The sequence below is a fragment of the Salmo salar genome, chromosome ssa09 (genome assembly GCF_905237065.1).
Source record: "Salmo salar chromosome ssa09, Ssal_v3.1, whole genome shotgun sequence".
NCBI classification, from domain to species: Eukaryota; Metazoa; Chordata; class Actinopteri; order Salmoniformes; family Salmonidae; genus Salmo; species Salmo salar.
In genome coordinates this window covers 91,690,088-91,706,634 of record NC_059450.1, presented here as the reverse complement: position 1 = coordinate 91,706,634, position 16,547 = coordinate 91,690,088, and the positions used below count along the sequence as shown (strand labels likewise).

The window sequence follows — 16,547 nt, the reverse complement described above, 5'->3', positions numbered from 1 at the left end:
AAACAGGGTGACGACACCACCAATGATCTCACCAAGGTTACCAATAAGGTTACCAATAAGGATGCCAATAAGTACTCTGATCAATCTATTCCTTTGGAAGCTGCAACTCATGAGTGGCTGGTGAAGTATGCTGCCGGTCTCTGGGGACAGATCTACAGCGTCCTGTTACAGGACCCGCAGCTGGCCGAGAAGAAAGATTTAATCTCGGGTTTCACTGCCCTCCACTGGGCGGCCAAGGGCAGCAATACAGACATGGTCCGCAACATCCTGGACATCTCCAAGAAGACAGGCACGGAGGTGGACGTCAACAGCATGACACAGGCAAGTTATACCCCTCTACACGTCGCTGTCATACAGGCATGGTGGAGTCATAACCTTGCTGGTGAGAGACTATGGAGTGAATACACTGAGCAGACTGATGGGACAAAGGAGGAGACAAACACCATGCTGGTGAAGACACAGAGGATGACAGAAAGGATGGGCTGATAATGTTTTGCAGATTTTTGGCACAGCAGCTGCTTACTCATTTAAGTCAGCTCCCTCAGTTGCTGAACCTGCCACAGAGAGCCTTGACCAAAATGACGATGACCCACTCTTTCTGTGAGCCAGTGTGGAGTGGAGGGGGGGTCTGGAAAAAAAAAACTTCACCTGAATTAGGGCCAGACTAGTTACCATAATTTTCTCACATTGCCATTGACAGTTTTTTTCTATTGTCTCTGTTTGGTCCATTTAGATTGTTAATGTAGATTGTATACAAAAAAAATGTAAAAAATGTTATGGTTAAAAATGTTCATGTTTTACTGTGACTTGTTGTAGGCTCCTACCTTATGGACCATAAGGTTAAAAACCAAACCAAATTAAGAAAACTAAACTAAAAAACTAAAAAATGTAAATAAAATACTAAGTAACTCCGTCAGAGTGTCTCTTTTGGGTCTCTTTTGCCGGTCCCAAGCCCGGATAAAGGAGGAGGGTTGGAATTGTGACATAAAAAAAAAAACAAGAATCGACATTAGAAAGTTCATTTGTAGTTCGAAACATATTTAGTGTGTTTTTTACTCACTTTTTGTCTCTCCCACGACGTTATTCCTCTCTCCTACAGTGTCATTATGCAAATTAGGCGATGATGTTATTTAGTGACTTCTAGAGACCTTTAAGACAGCCAATACCCCCTGTCCGGGGGTATCATCGGATGGGGCCACAGTGTCTTCTGATCCCTCCTGTCTCAGCCTCCAGTATTTATGCTGCAGTAGTTTATGTGTCGGGGGGGCTAGGGTCAGTCTGTTACATCTGGAGTATTTCTCTTGTCTTATCCGGTGTCCTGTGTGTATTTAAATATGCTCTCTCTAATTCTCTCTTTCTCTCTTTCTGTCTTTCTCTCGGAGGACCTGAGCCCTAGGACCATGCCTCAGGACTACCTGGTATGATGACTCCTTGCTGTCCCCAGTCCACCTGGCCGTGCTGCTGCTCCAGTTTCAACTGTTCTGCCTGCGGCTATGGAACCCTGACCTGTTCACCGGACGTGCTTGTTGCACCCTCGACAACTACTATGATTATTATTATTTGACCATGCTGGTCATTTATGAACATTTTAACATTTTAACATTTTGACCATGTCCTCTCTAGGTTTCTTCCTAGGTTTTTGGCCTTTCTAGGGAGTTTTTCCTAGGGAGTTTTTCCTAGCCACCGTGCTTCTTTCACATGCTTTGCTTGCTGTTTGGGGTTTTAGGCTGGGTTTCTGTACAGCACTTTGAGAATATCAGCTGATGTACGAAGGGCTATATAAAAATAAATTTGATTTGATTTGATTTGAATAGCTACTTTCCTTACTGAGGAGTTGGCAACACTGATTTAGGGGCTTCATATCAAAGGGGGTGAATACATATGCAAGCGCCACTTTTCCATTTTTTTTCTTCCATTTCACCAATTTGAACTATTTTGTGTATGTCCATTACATGAAATCCAAATAAAAATCAATTTAAATTACTGGTTGTATGGCAACAAAATAGGAAAAAACGCCAAGGGGGATGAATACCTTTGCAAGGCACTGTACTTGGATCACCTCAACCCTGTATAACCTAACAGAAAACCTCTGGGTTTAAATAAAAAATATATATATTTTCAGTGCAAAAAACGTTTACATGTAATCAGCACAATGTTAAACTTTAAATTGATACAAGGTCTAAAAATCATGACATTTGAATCAGCGAATGCATCGTTTAATATTCATAGTTTAAAATAAATATACAACACAACAACTTCCGTCAGCATGGAACTGTCAGGGGACAATAACTTCTGAAAGGAACATCTTTCAACTTAAGAGATAAGATTATGAAGTAGGCATCCCTGTCTCATAAATCTAGGCCTACCAGACAACCTTGGTTCTTAAAAGTTCTATAGGCTTTACTTACTATAGTAAAATGCCTCTCTTTTAACAGGCTCCCCCTTCCACTGCCCTTAAAAACACTATTCAACTATGGCCTGTGCTGGGTTGTAGAACAGCAAAAAGTATTTTCATAACCCCTTTCTACCCAATAAACTCATATAGCACTGAGCTGAGAACTGGCAAATGCCCCCTGCAGTAAAAAAACAAACAAACAAACAAACATACTTTTCCTGTATGTATAATTTTTTCTGTACCTTTATTTAAACTAGGCAAGTCAGTTAAGAACAAATTATTATTTACAATAACGGCCTAGGAACACACACACACACACAGGTTGTAATAATACTGTGAAATTCTTTAAATGAAAACGCCGAAACAAAAATAAGTAATTTGGGTGTTTTGGACAATTTTAAATGAAAACAATCACAGTAAGGTCCTTATTGTTACCCAGGAATTATTTGATATTGAGATAAAAACGTCAAGTGGAAGAGCTGTGGAGACAGAAGTGCAATACACAAGGAGGTACGGACAGACAGAGTATCAGTACAAGTCCACCCTGACACAATTGGCCTTCTGATGTAAGTAGATTTTTGTGGCCACAGTTAAATGTTTACGGCATTTATGACTTGGTTAATTACACGGATGGTGCTCACCTGTAATGAGCTTATCAAAATCAGTCCTTCTACTATGCATTGCCAGCTGAAGTGTCTCCTTCAGGTTTCATATGTCTACATCCTCTGTGTGTGGACGTTACCGTCTGAGGACCTTCACATTCCGACGCGCGAGTTGATTGCGCACACCTGTTCAGTTTGAGACTCGTGTATAGGTTGGTTGACTTGAGGGAGTTCTCCATCAAGTTGACGGATTGATTTACAATGGAGACTCCCCTCCACTTGACTTCTATTTTACTACAACTCTTGATCAGCGGCCTTTCACTTGGATCGTCCCCGACCACGTCAAATCAAGCTGACGAGTTTGGCGATTCCGCTTTGTACCGACATGGTAGTATCTTGTCACCCCTTCTGAAGGCGCTGACAGCACAGGGAGATCCATGGCGATCCACCCCAGTAATGAGACCCGAGTCGAGATATGTTCGATACATGAAACGACTGTACAGGATATCTTCAAGACATGAGAGGAGTTCGGAAGTGAACAACCACTTGTACAACACTGTTCGACTTATAACACCGCGGGATGAGTGCCTGGAGCAAAGCATAGGTGAGTTTTGGGTAAACCACTTTTTTTTAACATGGAAATGGGGTGAGGCCTATCTTACATTGGGACACTAATTTAAAACTGAGTGCACAAAACATTAGGAACACCTGCTCTTTCCATGACAGACTGATCAGTTGAAAGCTATGATGCCTTAGATGTCACTTGTTAAATCCACTTCAATCAGTGTAGATGGAGAGGTGTTAAATGATTTTTAAGCCTTAAGATATGAGCTGTGTTCAAATATATAACTGTACTGTTGTGATGTAAATTGAGTCTGTAATATGTTTATTGGTCTTAGTATGTCATACTAAATTCGCCAAAAGACAAAGTGAAGCAGTGGACACTAAGTGCTTTTAGGGCCCATAATGCAAATCTTCAGAAAATAGGTGTGGCTTCACAACGTTTTCAGATTTGTAGAAAATATGCAACCGAAATTCGACGACAACAGATACAGATTCATTTCTCAGTCGAACAGTTGAAACCGGGATTCATCAGGGAAGAGCACACTTCTCCAGCGTGCCAGTGGCCGTTAAAGGTGGGCATTTGCCCACCAAAGTTGGATACGACGCCGAACTGTAGTCAGGTCAAGACCCTGGTGAGGATGACGAGCATGCAGATGAGCTTCCCTGAGGTTTTCTGACAGTTTGTCACCAGGGTGACCAGTTTGTGCAGAAATTCTTCGGTTGTGCAAGCCCACAGTTTCGTCAGCTGTCCAGGTGGCTGGTCTCAGACGATCCCGCAGGTTTAGAATGTGTAGGTCCTGGCGTGTGTAGGTCCTGGCATGGCTACACGTGGTCTGTGGCTGTGAGGCCGGTTGGACGTACTGCCAAATTCTCTAAAACAACATTGGAGGCGGCTTATGGTAGAGAAATGAACATTTAATTATCTGGCAACAGCTCTGGTGGACATTTATGCAGTCAGCATACCAATTGAACACTCTGTCATCTGTGGTATTGTGACACAACTGCACATTTTTTACAATGGCCTTTTATTGTCCCCAGCACAAGGCACACCTGTGTAATGATCATGCTGTTTAATCAGCTTTTTGATATGCCACACCTGTCAGGTGGATGGATTATCTTGGCATAGGATAAATGCTCACTAACAGGGATGTAACACATTTGTGCACAGAACTTGAGAGAAATAAGCTATTTGTGCGTATGGGGAAATTTCAGGTTACTTTTATTTCAGCTTGTGAAACATGGGACCAACACTTTAGATGTTGCGTTTTAGATTTTTGTTCAGTGTATATTATTTGATGTTTTTAGGCCATTGAAGTTGACACTTGGTTTTACCTCAGGCCTTTACTCTTCCCATGTTTTTAGAGCATATGTAGGCCTGACCTATAATCTTCATTAGGCTACTAAAGAGGTTGTCACAGTTCTACCAAAGATGGTGGATAAATGAAGATATCCTACTCGAGTAGTAACATTTTTTTTTTTTTTAAATGGTGTGGTCACAGTTCCGTTCTGTTTAAGGGGTGTCTCTCCCATAGGCACCAATGCATCAGCAGCTGGGTCTGGTCTGCTTAGTTTGACTGTATATGAAGCAGAAAAACGGAGTGAATGAGATGTCTCTGGTTCTACTTCTTATAGGCCTACATTTCCCATGTTTTCTTTCAGAGTTCTTCATGCAAGACCTCTCCTACAATTTGGGCCGTGTCAGAGCCAAGGAGCAGCTCCTGAAGTCTGTCCTGCTGTACTCCTTCGACCAAGAGCAGGCCACGTCCATAACTAACCAGTGTTACCAAGATGTGAAAGAGCAAAATACCCGCAATCAGTGTCCTCTCTGCCCAAGCAGCCATCACTCAGTTAACTTCCTGTTCCACACGGACCGCAGGAGGAAGTGGGTTGAGGTGATTTTTGGTTTAATTCAATGCAAAAAAGCATTATTTGTTACCTCAGGAAAATTGTATAAGGACTATAAAGGGCTATATTTTATCATTTTTAAAAGCACAATTTAACCACCTATGTGGATGCACTGTATTTACAATCAGAGGATGTTAATCCACAATAATGCTAACTTATTTTCATTGTGGCCCTCAAGGTGGACATCACAGCTTTCCTCCGCCCTCTCATCCAGTCCCACAAGAAGGACATTCACCTACTGATCAACCTGACCTGTGTGGAGGACAGAGGGGCTAAGGCTGGAGGAGAGGAGTGGAGCGTTAGGGGCCCCGTGGAGCTCCACCTAAGGTCTCCGTCCTTGCTGCTGTACCTCAACGACACCAGCGAGCTGGCTCACCAAAGATGGCTGCCCACCAGGTCACAAGGTCATCCGAGGTCCGCCAATGAGGTGGACATCTTAGAGAGCCTGGCGGAGTTCAAACCGGAGCGAAGGATCAGCCGGAGCGAGAGGAGGCGGCTGAGGAGAGAATCTCCATATCTGTCGACGAACAACGCAGGAGGCAAAACGAGCACGAAGACCGTCCTCCCTGACCTCCTCCCGAGTTCTGACTTCCCTACGAGCGACTGTGACTTGTACGACTTCAGAGTGAGCTTCAGTGAGCTCAAACTGAGCCATTGGATCATTTTCCCACACAGGTACAACCCCAGGTACTGTAAAGGCACCTGTCCCAGGGCTGTGGGGTTCATCTACGGCTCCCCCAGACACACCTTCTTCCAGAACATGATCTACCACAAACTGGACTCCTCTGTGCCAAGACCTTCCTGTGTTCCTTCAGAGTACAAACCCCTGAGTGTTTTAACCCTTGAAGGTGACTCCATCGCCTACAAGGAGTTAGATGAAATGATCGCTACGAGGTGCACATGTCGCTAAAGGCCCACCTCCAGGGACGGGCTCAATTCCATTTCAATCTAAACTGAAATTCCAATTGTTCTCAATACTTTTCAATGTAAAAAAATTCAAAAAATAAAAAGAAACTCCACTTGCTCCGGCTGATCTGGAAATTGTCTGAATTGAAATGGAATTGACCCCAACCCTACCTACCTCATTGCCTGATGATGTTGTTTTACCAGCCTCAACACTTTGACTGTTAACCTACCTTCTGCTTTGACTGTTAACCTACCTTCTGCTTTGACTGTTAACCTACCTTCTGCTTTGACTGTTAACCTACCTTCTGCTTTGACTGTTAACCTACCTTCTGCTTTGACTGTTAACCTACCTTCTGCTTTGACTGTTAACCTACCTTCTGCTTTGACTGTTAACCTACCTTCTGCTTTGACTGTTAACCTACCTTCTGCTTTGACTGCCGCCCTACCTTCTGCTTTGACTACCGCTCGACATTAATGACCTTTTCACATTAATTGGCTATTGTAACATCCTGGTCTGGTGACTTCATGCCAAAACCTCAGTGACTTCATGCCAAAACCTCAGTGCGTTGAGTTCGATTTGATCTAGAACAGATGTATTTACTCACTTGCCAAAGTATTTTTATCTAAATCGAAAATATGGCATTGTTTTCTTTGTTTGAAGTGATAGGAGGAACGTTGTGAAGACGTCTTGTTTGTTTGTCATCTGCTTTTGCATTGTGTTGACATGCATGGATTGATATTTTACAAATTAATTTGATATAATTTATTATTAATGATTTAAGTTATTTTTGTTAATTTATTTTGGGTGTTCTGTCATTATTCTTTCACACTAACTGGTACATCTGTTCTGGACAAAATATTTTTAAAAAGTAGTCCTATATACTCGTATCAAACACTTTCACGTTTCATTTTATTCCTGGGGATTGCAGACGGTTGTTTCATGGACAACCTCTTTTCATACAGTCCAGAATGTATGTCCAACTTTGTTTCAGTGTGTATTTATTACCCTGGGTCATGAAATGACTGCATACCTATATGAATTTGTATTGACAAATTTACCTAAAATGCATGTCGTCTATTTATGCAACAACACAAATTACTGTACAGTCTTGTTTGGCTCACTGATTATCAAAAATGTTAAATTTAACTTAAAGTATTAGTTTGGAAAAAATAAAGAGTACACAAAGATCCTTGTTTTATTCCATATATATCATTCTAAATTGCATGGGTTGTTTGTTCTGACTTACAAACACATTTGACTGTTGCTGAGACACACTAGCTGCTGTTCCTCGGGCGTCGAAGACATGGATGTCGATTTAAGGTAGCCCTCCGCACCTCTGATTCAGAGGGGTTGGGTTAAATGCAGAAGACGCAGTTCAATTGAATGCATTCAGTTGTACAACTGACTAGGTATCCCCCTTTCCCTTTAAAGTTTGTGTGTGTCTGCAATCATGTCTGAATGGACTCCTGTACTAGATGGATAGTTTACATACTGCTTGGCAAAGGTTTATCAGCTTAGTTTTCTGCTTTGTGTGGGATCATAGGGGCACATGCCCCCTCAAATTGGTCCTGTTTTAAAATCTATTTTATTTTTTATTTTTTTTTTTTTTTTTTTTTAGCTAGACCAGATTGGTTCTCAACCTCAGGTAGCTACCAAGAAGCCATTTCAGGTTGTCAATCAAGTTAGAATTGCTATCTTTTCTAACTATCTTAGCTGGCATGCCTGCTGGCAAGGTTGAGACTTTAGAAAAGCAAATTATAACTAAATGTACTGAATAAGACTCCCATTTCTTTCAATCTTTTACCCAGATTTTTGCAGAGAAGCATACTTAGTTGTTTGTGCCCCTATGATCCCAGTCAGGAATGAAGCATAATTACATAAATTAAGCATAATGATCATGGCTCGAGACTGAATGAAAAAGCTGTTTCAGGGGTTTGAAAACTTCTCCAATTTTGGAAGGGGGGCCTAGACCCACTCCGGACCACCCCCTTCAAATCATCCTCACGTACTTTGTGCCCCCCTCAGGTTTTGGGGGTGCATGATCCCCCAGTGCAGGGCGTCTGTAGGGCTCCCGAGTGGCACAGGGGTCTAAGGCACTGCATCTCAGCGCTAGAGGCATCATTACAGACCCTGGTTCGATTCGAGACTATCACAACCGGCCGTGATTGGGAGTCCCACAGGGCGGCGCACAATTGGCCCAGCGTCGTCCAGGTTTGGCCGGGGTAGGCCGTCATTGTAAATGAGAATGTGTTCTTAACTGACTTGCCTAGTTATATAAAGGTTAAAAAAAATTGATTAAAAAAAAAGTGTGGGATGATTCATTCCACGGAATGAGCCACTGGCAATGGTGGCAGCAGAATCTCAATTTGCAGATATATCACACGTGTAGAAGAAGAGAACAAAAGTTAGCCCTCCAGTTGGTGGAGAACATACAACCTGATAGATTTATAGTGAGCTCAGATTCTCTCTCCGTATTGAATAGTTTATCATCTGGTCAATCTAATAGGAGTGACCTACTATTGGAGGTATTCATGTTATCATGGAGAATTGAGAGACCTGGGTGTAGTAGTGAGGTTCTGCTGGGTCCCAGCACATTCAGGTCTGGAAGGGATTGAAATTGAAGACCAGTTAGCCAAAAGAGCTTTGAAACTAGATATAATTGATATTAATGTTCTACTGGGTAGAGGTGAGGTCAGATGTAAGATCAGAGCCATTTTGATAGATGTGTGGCAGAAGAGATGGGACTCTGAGCCCAAGGGCTGGCATTTATATGCCCTCCTAAGAAAGGTTGCCTGACCAAGATTCAAAGGTCAGATTAGGAAGGAAGAGGTGGTGTTTGCTTGGTTGTGTTTAGGACATTGTACATTGAGTAGAGTATTACTTTATTAATCCCAACTTGGGAAATTATTTTATCACAGCATGCATCATCAATGACTTACAATGACAGAACACGCAACAAGGACAAACACGTGATAAAAAAATAAAATAAAAACACATTAAGACAAAGGCACATGCACCAACCTTAGTATCCCTATAAGAATAGTCTGATTCAAGTGCTATTTTCTATCCTACTCTGGAGAAAACAAGCAACAACATTTTTACAATAGAAAGACCTCATAAAACAGTTAATCCATTACACTTATTAAAAAGTCTCATATCTGTGGGTAAAAATGACCATCTAAAACTCTGTGGAATAGGACAAACCTGCTCCTGTGTGTCATTGGACTGCTGTGGACTGGGTGTGTGTCATTGTCCATGATCATGTGTGTTTTTACTTGCAGCCTTTTTATGGACATGTCCTGCATTGATTCCAGGCTGCAGCCAATTGTAGCACTGGTTTTATTGATGATTTGGTCCAGCTTGTTAGAGTCTTCCTAGGCTAAATTCCCTTTCCAGCACACAATTACATATGTCACTACACTCACCACAACACTGCTATTGAACATACAAAGCATTCAAATATCTAAGCTTCCTTAAAAAGTACAGTCTGGATTTTTTTGTTGTTGTAGAAACTGAGAGAATTGTGTGGCCTCACACCATTTCATAAAGGACTCTGTTATACCCCTGTGATGAGTGTCGTTATCTATCATCACACAGCTGATTATAGCAGAGTCTCCTCATCACACAGCTGACTATAGCAGAGTCTCCTCTCATCACACAGCTGACTATAGCAGAGTCTCCTCATCACACAGCTGACTATAGCAGAGTCTCCTCTCATCACACAGCTGACTATAGCAGTCTCCTCTCATCACACAGCTGACTATAGCAGAGTCTCCTCATCACACAGCTGACTATAGCAGAGTCTCCTCATCACACAGCTGACTATAGCAGAGTCTCCTCATCACACAGCTGACTATAGCAGAGTCTCCTCTCATCACACAGCTGACTATAGCAGAGTCTCCTCTCATCACACAGCTGACTATAGCAGAGTCTCCTCATCACACAGCTGACTATAGCAGAGTCTCCTCTCATCACACAGCTGACTATAGCAGAGTCTCCTCATCACACAGCTGACTAGCAGAGTCTCCTCATCACACAGCTGACTATAGCAGAGTCTCCTCATCACACAGCTGACTATAGCAGAGTCTCCTCATCACACAGCTGACTATAGCAGAGTCTCCTCTCATCACACAGCTGACTATAGCAGAGTCTCCTCATCACACAGCTGACTATAGCAGAGTCTCCTCATCACACAGCTGACTATAGCAGAGTCTCCTAATCACACAGCTGATTATTCGAGAGTCTTCTCTCATCACACAGCAGACTATACCAGAGTCATCAGAGAATTTCTGTAAGTGGCTCAGTTCATTGTTGTGTATGAAGTAATTTGTGTAAAGGTTAAACAGAAAAGGTGACAGTACCGTCCCGTGCGGTGCTCCTGTGTTCGTACAAATCCGATCTGATACCGCCTGGTTCAGTCTTACCAACTGTAGTCTATTGGTCAGGTAGTTCACAATCCATTTGATAGTGTGTGGATTTACGTGAATGTCCTTGAGCTTTCCGGGCCAGCAGGTGGGGTTGTATGGCAATGAAAGCACTGGAGAAGTCGAAGAACATTGTACTCACCACACAACCGTGCCACTCCTGGTGCTCATATCCTCTGTGGAGGAAGTAGAGCAGAGCATCGTCAACACCACTTTTTGGGCGGTAGGCAAATTGCAAAAGATCCAGAGAGGCTGCCACCTCAACTCTTAATAAGGGTATTGAAACCCGCTCAGAGGTTTTCATGACTTGTGAGGTCAAAGCCATTGCAGTCCCTCCTGCTTTCTTTGAGATGGACACTATGCAGGATGTTTTCCATTTAATATAAATATCTGATAGTATTAGGGACAGGTTAAAAATATACTGCAGTATGACAGCCAGTTGATTAGCACATACCTCGAGTACTCTGGCTTTAACCACATCAGGCTGACTTACTGTGACTGAGCTTCTTCAGCTGCTTCACTACTTGTTCCTCTGAGATGCTCATGGGCTCAGTGCTTCCCAGATCAGAGTCCAGCACCTCCTCTATCTGCTGATGCTCTGCTGAGAAATCATACTTATCGAATCTGTTTTTTTTTAAATGGTTAAACTCTGTGGCTCCGTCCCTTTCTTCATCACTCTGTGGTTTTGTATTTTGTATTTGCAGCAGTTACTCTTCCTGGGCTAGGTGTCACCTGGTGCTGTAGCCTGTTATCTTCTTCATACCATCCCAGACATCCTTCATGTTATTCATTTGCAGCTTGAGTTATAGCTTCAGTTTGTATTCATGTTTGCCTTTCCTGATCAGCCCTTTAAATCTCCTTCTGTACCACTCTCAACTCATCCCTATTCACAGTTTCAAAAGACTTCTTCTTCCTGTTCAGTGCCTCCTTGATTTATTTTGTGACCCATGGCTTATTATTTGCATTTCACCGTTTTGCTTGGCACCACATTGTCAGTACAGAAGTTAAAATAATCTGTTATACATTCAGAAATACATTCAGATCCTCCTCCCAATCGCCTATAAATAGATTCCAAGCTGTACCTTCAAAGCAACTCTGCAGTGCCTCTCCAGCTTCGAGTGTCCATTCGTGAATCACTGTCTGAGTGACGCGTTGCCTCTGGACCAGTGGGCTGTATTCTGGTAGCAGCTGGATGAGGTTGTGGTCAGACTGTCCTAGCGGAGGCAGAGCAGTCGAGCAGTACGCATCATTCATATTGGTGAAGAGAAGGCCAATGGTCTTGTCCATACTAGTTAGAACTTTAACATACTGTTTGAAGGTAGGAAGTATCGCAGACAGCAAACATTGAACTCGTCATTGCATCTAGTTGGCAAGCATGTGAATGGTTTGTGTCTAGAGTGTATGGTCGATGAAACGTTGGAGCATGTGTTGTTATATTGTTGTAAGCATGTTGAAGAGAGGGATAGATTGTAGTGTAGGGTCATTGAGGTTGGACGGGGTTGGGGGGTTTGGACGGGATTTGGGGGATGGGGAAGGCTCTATTAGAAGTTAGTAGGGCTCTTTTTTGATTTTCTCAGAAGTAATGAGTTAGGTAGGAGGATTTAGACATTACATTTACATTACATTTAAGTCATTTAGCAGACGCTCTTATCCAGAGCGACTTACAAAATGGTGCATTCACCTTATGATATCCAGTGGAACAACCACTTTACAATAGTGCATCTAAATCTTTTAAGGGGGGGGGTTAGAAGGATTACTTTATCCTATCCTAGGTATTCCTTAAAGAGGTGGGGTTTCAGGTGTCTCCGGAAGGTGGTGATTGACTCCGCTGTCCTGGCGTCGTGAGGGAGCTTGGTCCACCATTGGGGTGCCAGAGCAGCGAACAGTTTTGACTGGGCTGAGCGGGAACTGTGCTTCCTCAGAGGTAGGGGGGCCAGCATGTTGTAAACCGTGATTGACCACACACTCCAGCACAGTAGGAGGCGGCATGCACCTTTAACGTTTGTTTGTGTACCACCAATATATCATAGAAGAAGAAAAAGAACGGAAGTTACGTAAAGCAACTTCTGCTCGACATTGAACCAATCCAGAGCTTCTTATTATAGCTCAGCGATCTAGGACCGAGACCACACCAACAGCAATTCATCCGCGTCTTGAGAAGCATTACGGTAAGAGATACTGAAAGTTCAAGATTTTGTGATTCACTTCACAATGTTAATCACTTGTGTAAGTGTCATATCAGTGTATGTTCTTGGGATTTTAAGAAACTGTAGTCTTGTGCCATTACACACCTTCTAAATCGTGGCGTGAATGTCAAGCAAGGTCTTCAAGTTAGCTACTTGTGCTGGCTAGCTGCCTGCCCTCACTCTTGTACAAATCTCCTTTTCAGTCTAGCTAAATTTGACCGTTTTCATATTTTATATTATCTCTCAGACACGAGTTTACCTGTCCTAATATCAATCGGTGACTAAGTGACAGATGTCATCGAATGTTTGGTGTTGATAACTTACTTGGCTAACGCGTTTGGAAATAAAGGTATCAAGTTGAAACATTTATTTTCCAGTCTATTGACATTGAATTTTTACTGGGATCGGACAGACTTCCTGTATAGATTAAGACGCTGTTGAGCCGGCACTAGATATGGCTCAGACACTTTTGTACATAGTTTGTGGACACCCCTTCAAATTAGTGGATTTGGCTATTTCAGTCACACCCGTTGCTGACCGGTGTATAAAATCGAACGCACCACCATGCAATCTCCATAGGCCAACATTGGCAGTAGAATGGCCTTACTGAAGAGCTCAGTGACTTTCAACGTGGCACCGTCATAGGATGCCACCTTTCCAACAAGTCAGTCTGTCAAATTTCTGCCCTGCTAGAGCTGCCCCGGTCAACTATATGTGGTGGTATTGTGAAGTGGAAACGTCTAGGAGCAACAATGGCTCAGCCGCAAAGTGATAGTCCACACAAACTCACAGAAGAGGATCGTTGAGTGCTCAACCCCATCAAACACCTTTGGGATGAATTGGAATGTCGACTTCGAGCCAGGCCTAATCGCCCAACATCAGTGCCCGACCTCACTAGTACTTGTGGCTGAATGCAAGTCCCTGCAGCGATGTTCCAACATCTAGTGGAAAGCCTTCCCAGAAGAGTGGAGGCTGTTATAGCAGCAAAGGGGGGACCAACTCCATATTAATGCCCATGATTTTGGAATGAGATGTTTGACAAGCAGGTGTCCACATACTTGTGGTCATGTAGTGTACCTCAATCCAGGGATGAGAAATTGCATTGTACTCAGAATTGTCCCATAATCCCAATTGTTACAGAGGATTGAACGACTGCTGTTCTCGTCCTCATGCTAGCTAGCAGTAGCTACAGCAGACGTTACAGAATGGCAATTCACATTGAACAACAAAGGAGCTGATTGGCTCCTTTGTTGACACTGCCATTACAAAATGGCTGCTGTGGCTTCTGCTACCTCGCATGAGGATGAAAAGGGCAGTTTTCCAGAAACTGAGGTTGGACGGGGTCTGGATTGATGTATATTTTGAGCCATATCTCGCGCCGGCTCCGCTGTGTTAATCACATGTTATTGGTCACATACACATGGTTAGCAGATGTTAATGCGAGTGTAGTGAAATGCTTCATCTAAACAGGAAGCCTGTCTGACCCCAGTGCAGCTCTAAGCAAGCATGGGTCAGAATAATATATTCTGACTACTGTTGTGGAAGACTGGCTGACTGTCATGTTTGCCACTTCTTAAGAAGAGGAGATGCACATTTGCATGGCTACCAAAACTCCTTGCTCCGGGCTAAACGCTACGCCACGCCCATGGAAGTTCTTCTCCGCAATGAGTCTGGATCTGAGTACCTCCCTGATGCTTTCTAGAATGTAAATGCATTCTAACCGTTCTGATTGGTCCCCAAAACCGATGGATTGGGCCAGAGCCAGAGCACCTGTGGGTGAAGCCACGTTTAGAAAATTAATAGTTGGCTTTGATACTCTGATTGGTACAAATGCTTATGACTTTGTCTTGTAAAACTCCTCATTTTGACCACCAACACAAACAATGGCAGTCTCAGACTGAAGTATGTGCTGAACATAGAGCAGCTGAGGAATTCAGTTTGTCGTCAGGCAAGATGCACATTAAAGCAATGTCATTAATGCTAGTTGTGTGACGACTGCGTTGCACAATCTAAACTACTGCACCTTTTTCCTCATCGATACTCTTTCCTGGTGATTTCAGATCGTCGCTCTAGACACCATGGGTCGCCACTTTGGAGATTTGGCCAAGATCAGGCATGTGATCACCTACAGTCTGTCCCCCTTCGAGCAGAGGGCTTTCCCCAACTACTTCTCTAAAGGAATCCCCAATGTCTGGAGACGATTCACATCGTCCGTCTTCAAAGTTGCTCCACGTAAGTACTCCCGGAGTTTAGACGTTGCTTTCTGGGTAGAACCAGGCAGGATATTCCCATGTTATCAAACATCTCCATCCAAATTCTGGAGTCAATTATATGGCCTCATTTGCCCAAATTGGACCACTGATTTAACTATTTCATAAGATGAGGTCTAGGGGCATTCCATAGTGACAGCGTGCGAGATAAGCCATGGTCCAATGACTACCTGCTAGCAGCGTCTGAAGCTATATCCATAATTGGTAGAATGGTTCAGGTTGGAGAATCACCGTTTGCGTCGCCGAGCAGTGAACAAGAAACTATTAAATTCAGTTTAGATGTTACTCCCTCCCCAAATCGAAATATTGATTCCATGTCCTATTCTCACTTTTCCCGCACAACGGTCTGTTTCACACCTGTTTGTCTTAATCAGCCTCACAATATGGGCAACATGCTGCCTCAGACAGGAAGTAGAGGAAACGTGCCTGCAAAACCAGAACAAAACATAAACATTCATATTAGGTTTTGATTTGGTCAGGGGGTAGGTATCTAAACTGGATTTAATACTTTCTTGTTAAGTGATTTTTTATTTTATATATTTAATTTGGCAAGTCAGTTAAGAACAAGTTATTTACAATTAAGGCCTACCCCGGCCAAACCCTCTAATCTGGACGATGCTGGACCAATTGTACGCCGCCCTATGGGACTCCCGATCACGACCGGTTGTGATACAGCCCTGGATCGAACCAGTGTCTGTAGTAAATCCTTAGATCACTGCGCCGCTCTCCAATCGGAACCATTCTACTGATTTAATGGATATAGCTTCAGACCCTTCAGATGCTGCTAGCAGGTAGTCGACTGAAAGAATCTTCCCAATGTGTAGTCAGTTCGCTGTAGTTGGATAGCTGTGTAGGAGCTTCTAGACTGTTATGCTTCCGAAAGCCATGTCGATTGCGACTTAGTCTATGAGAGTGGTGCTCTGCCCATGTCTAAAATCCCTGACTCTTGGGATGTTTAAATGGCCTAACTAAACATGCATTGCTTCTTGTATCTTTCAGTGTATGCCTCCCAAGCCACATCCCTGTTTTCAGTCGCTAACCGGTCTTCTCCTGTTCTTCTTTTCCAGCTATGATCTGCATGTACCTGACATACACCTGGGGCAACCATGTCCACTCAGAAGGAAAGAGGAAGGTTGCTGCTGACTACGAGAATGAAAAGTGAAACCTTCCATCTTGCAACTTTCTGTTTTTTTCCCCCGTTTAAACCTTCACTGTATGTTTCATCAATAAAGATAATATTTATCAGAAAAGTGTTATTTTTTTCCTGTTTGATACCACCTCACCTGAATATCTA

The 16,547-nt window shown here is 43.1% G+C and overlaps 2 protein-coding genes across 2 annotated transcripts; both read left to right on the top strand.

Moving 5' to 3' along the window:
• Positions 1–2,860: 2,860 nt before the first annotated feature.
• Positions 2,861–7,549, top strand: gdf9 (growth differentiation factor 9). The gene is made up of 3 exons (XM_014213211.2): positions 2,861–3,601; positions 5,221–5,453; positions 5,645–7,549. Exons 1-3 carry the CDS (start codon positions 3,259–3,261, stop codon positions 6,374–6,376), a joined length of 1,308 nt encoding a protein of 435 aa, XP_014068686.2. The 5' UTR covers positions 2,861–3,258; the 3' UTR covers positions 6,377–7,549.
• Positions 7,550–12,757: 5,208 nt separating this feature from the next.
• LOC106612226 (cytochrome b-c1 complex subunit 8) lies at positions 12,758–16,503 on the top strand. The gene is made up of 3 exons (XM_014213207.2): positions 12,758–12,965; positions 15,044–15,215; positions 16,321–16,503. The coding sequence occupies exons 2-3, from the start codon at positions 15,062–15,064 to the stop codon at positions 16,413–16,415; spliced, it is 249 nt and encodes an 82-aa protein (XP_014068682.1). The 5' UTR covers positions 12,758–12,965; positions 15,044–15,061; the 3' UTR covers positions 16,416–16,503.
• Positions 16,504–16,547: the final 44 nt, after the last annotated feature.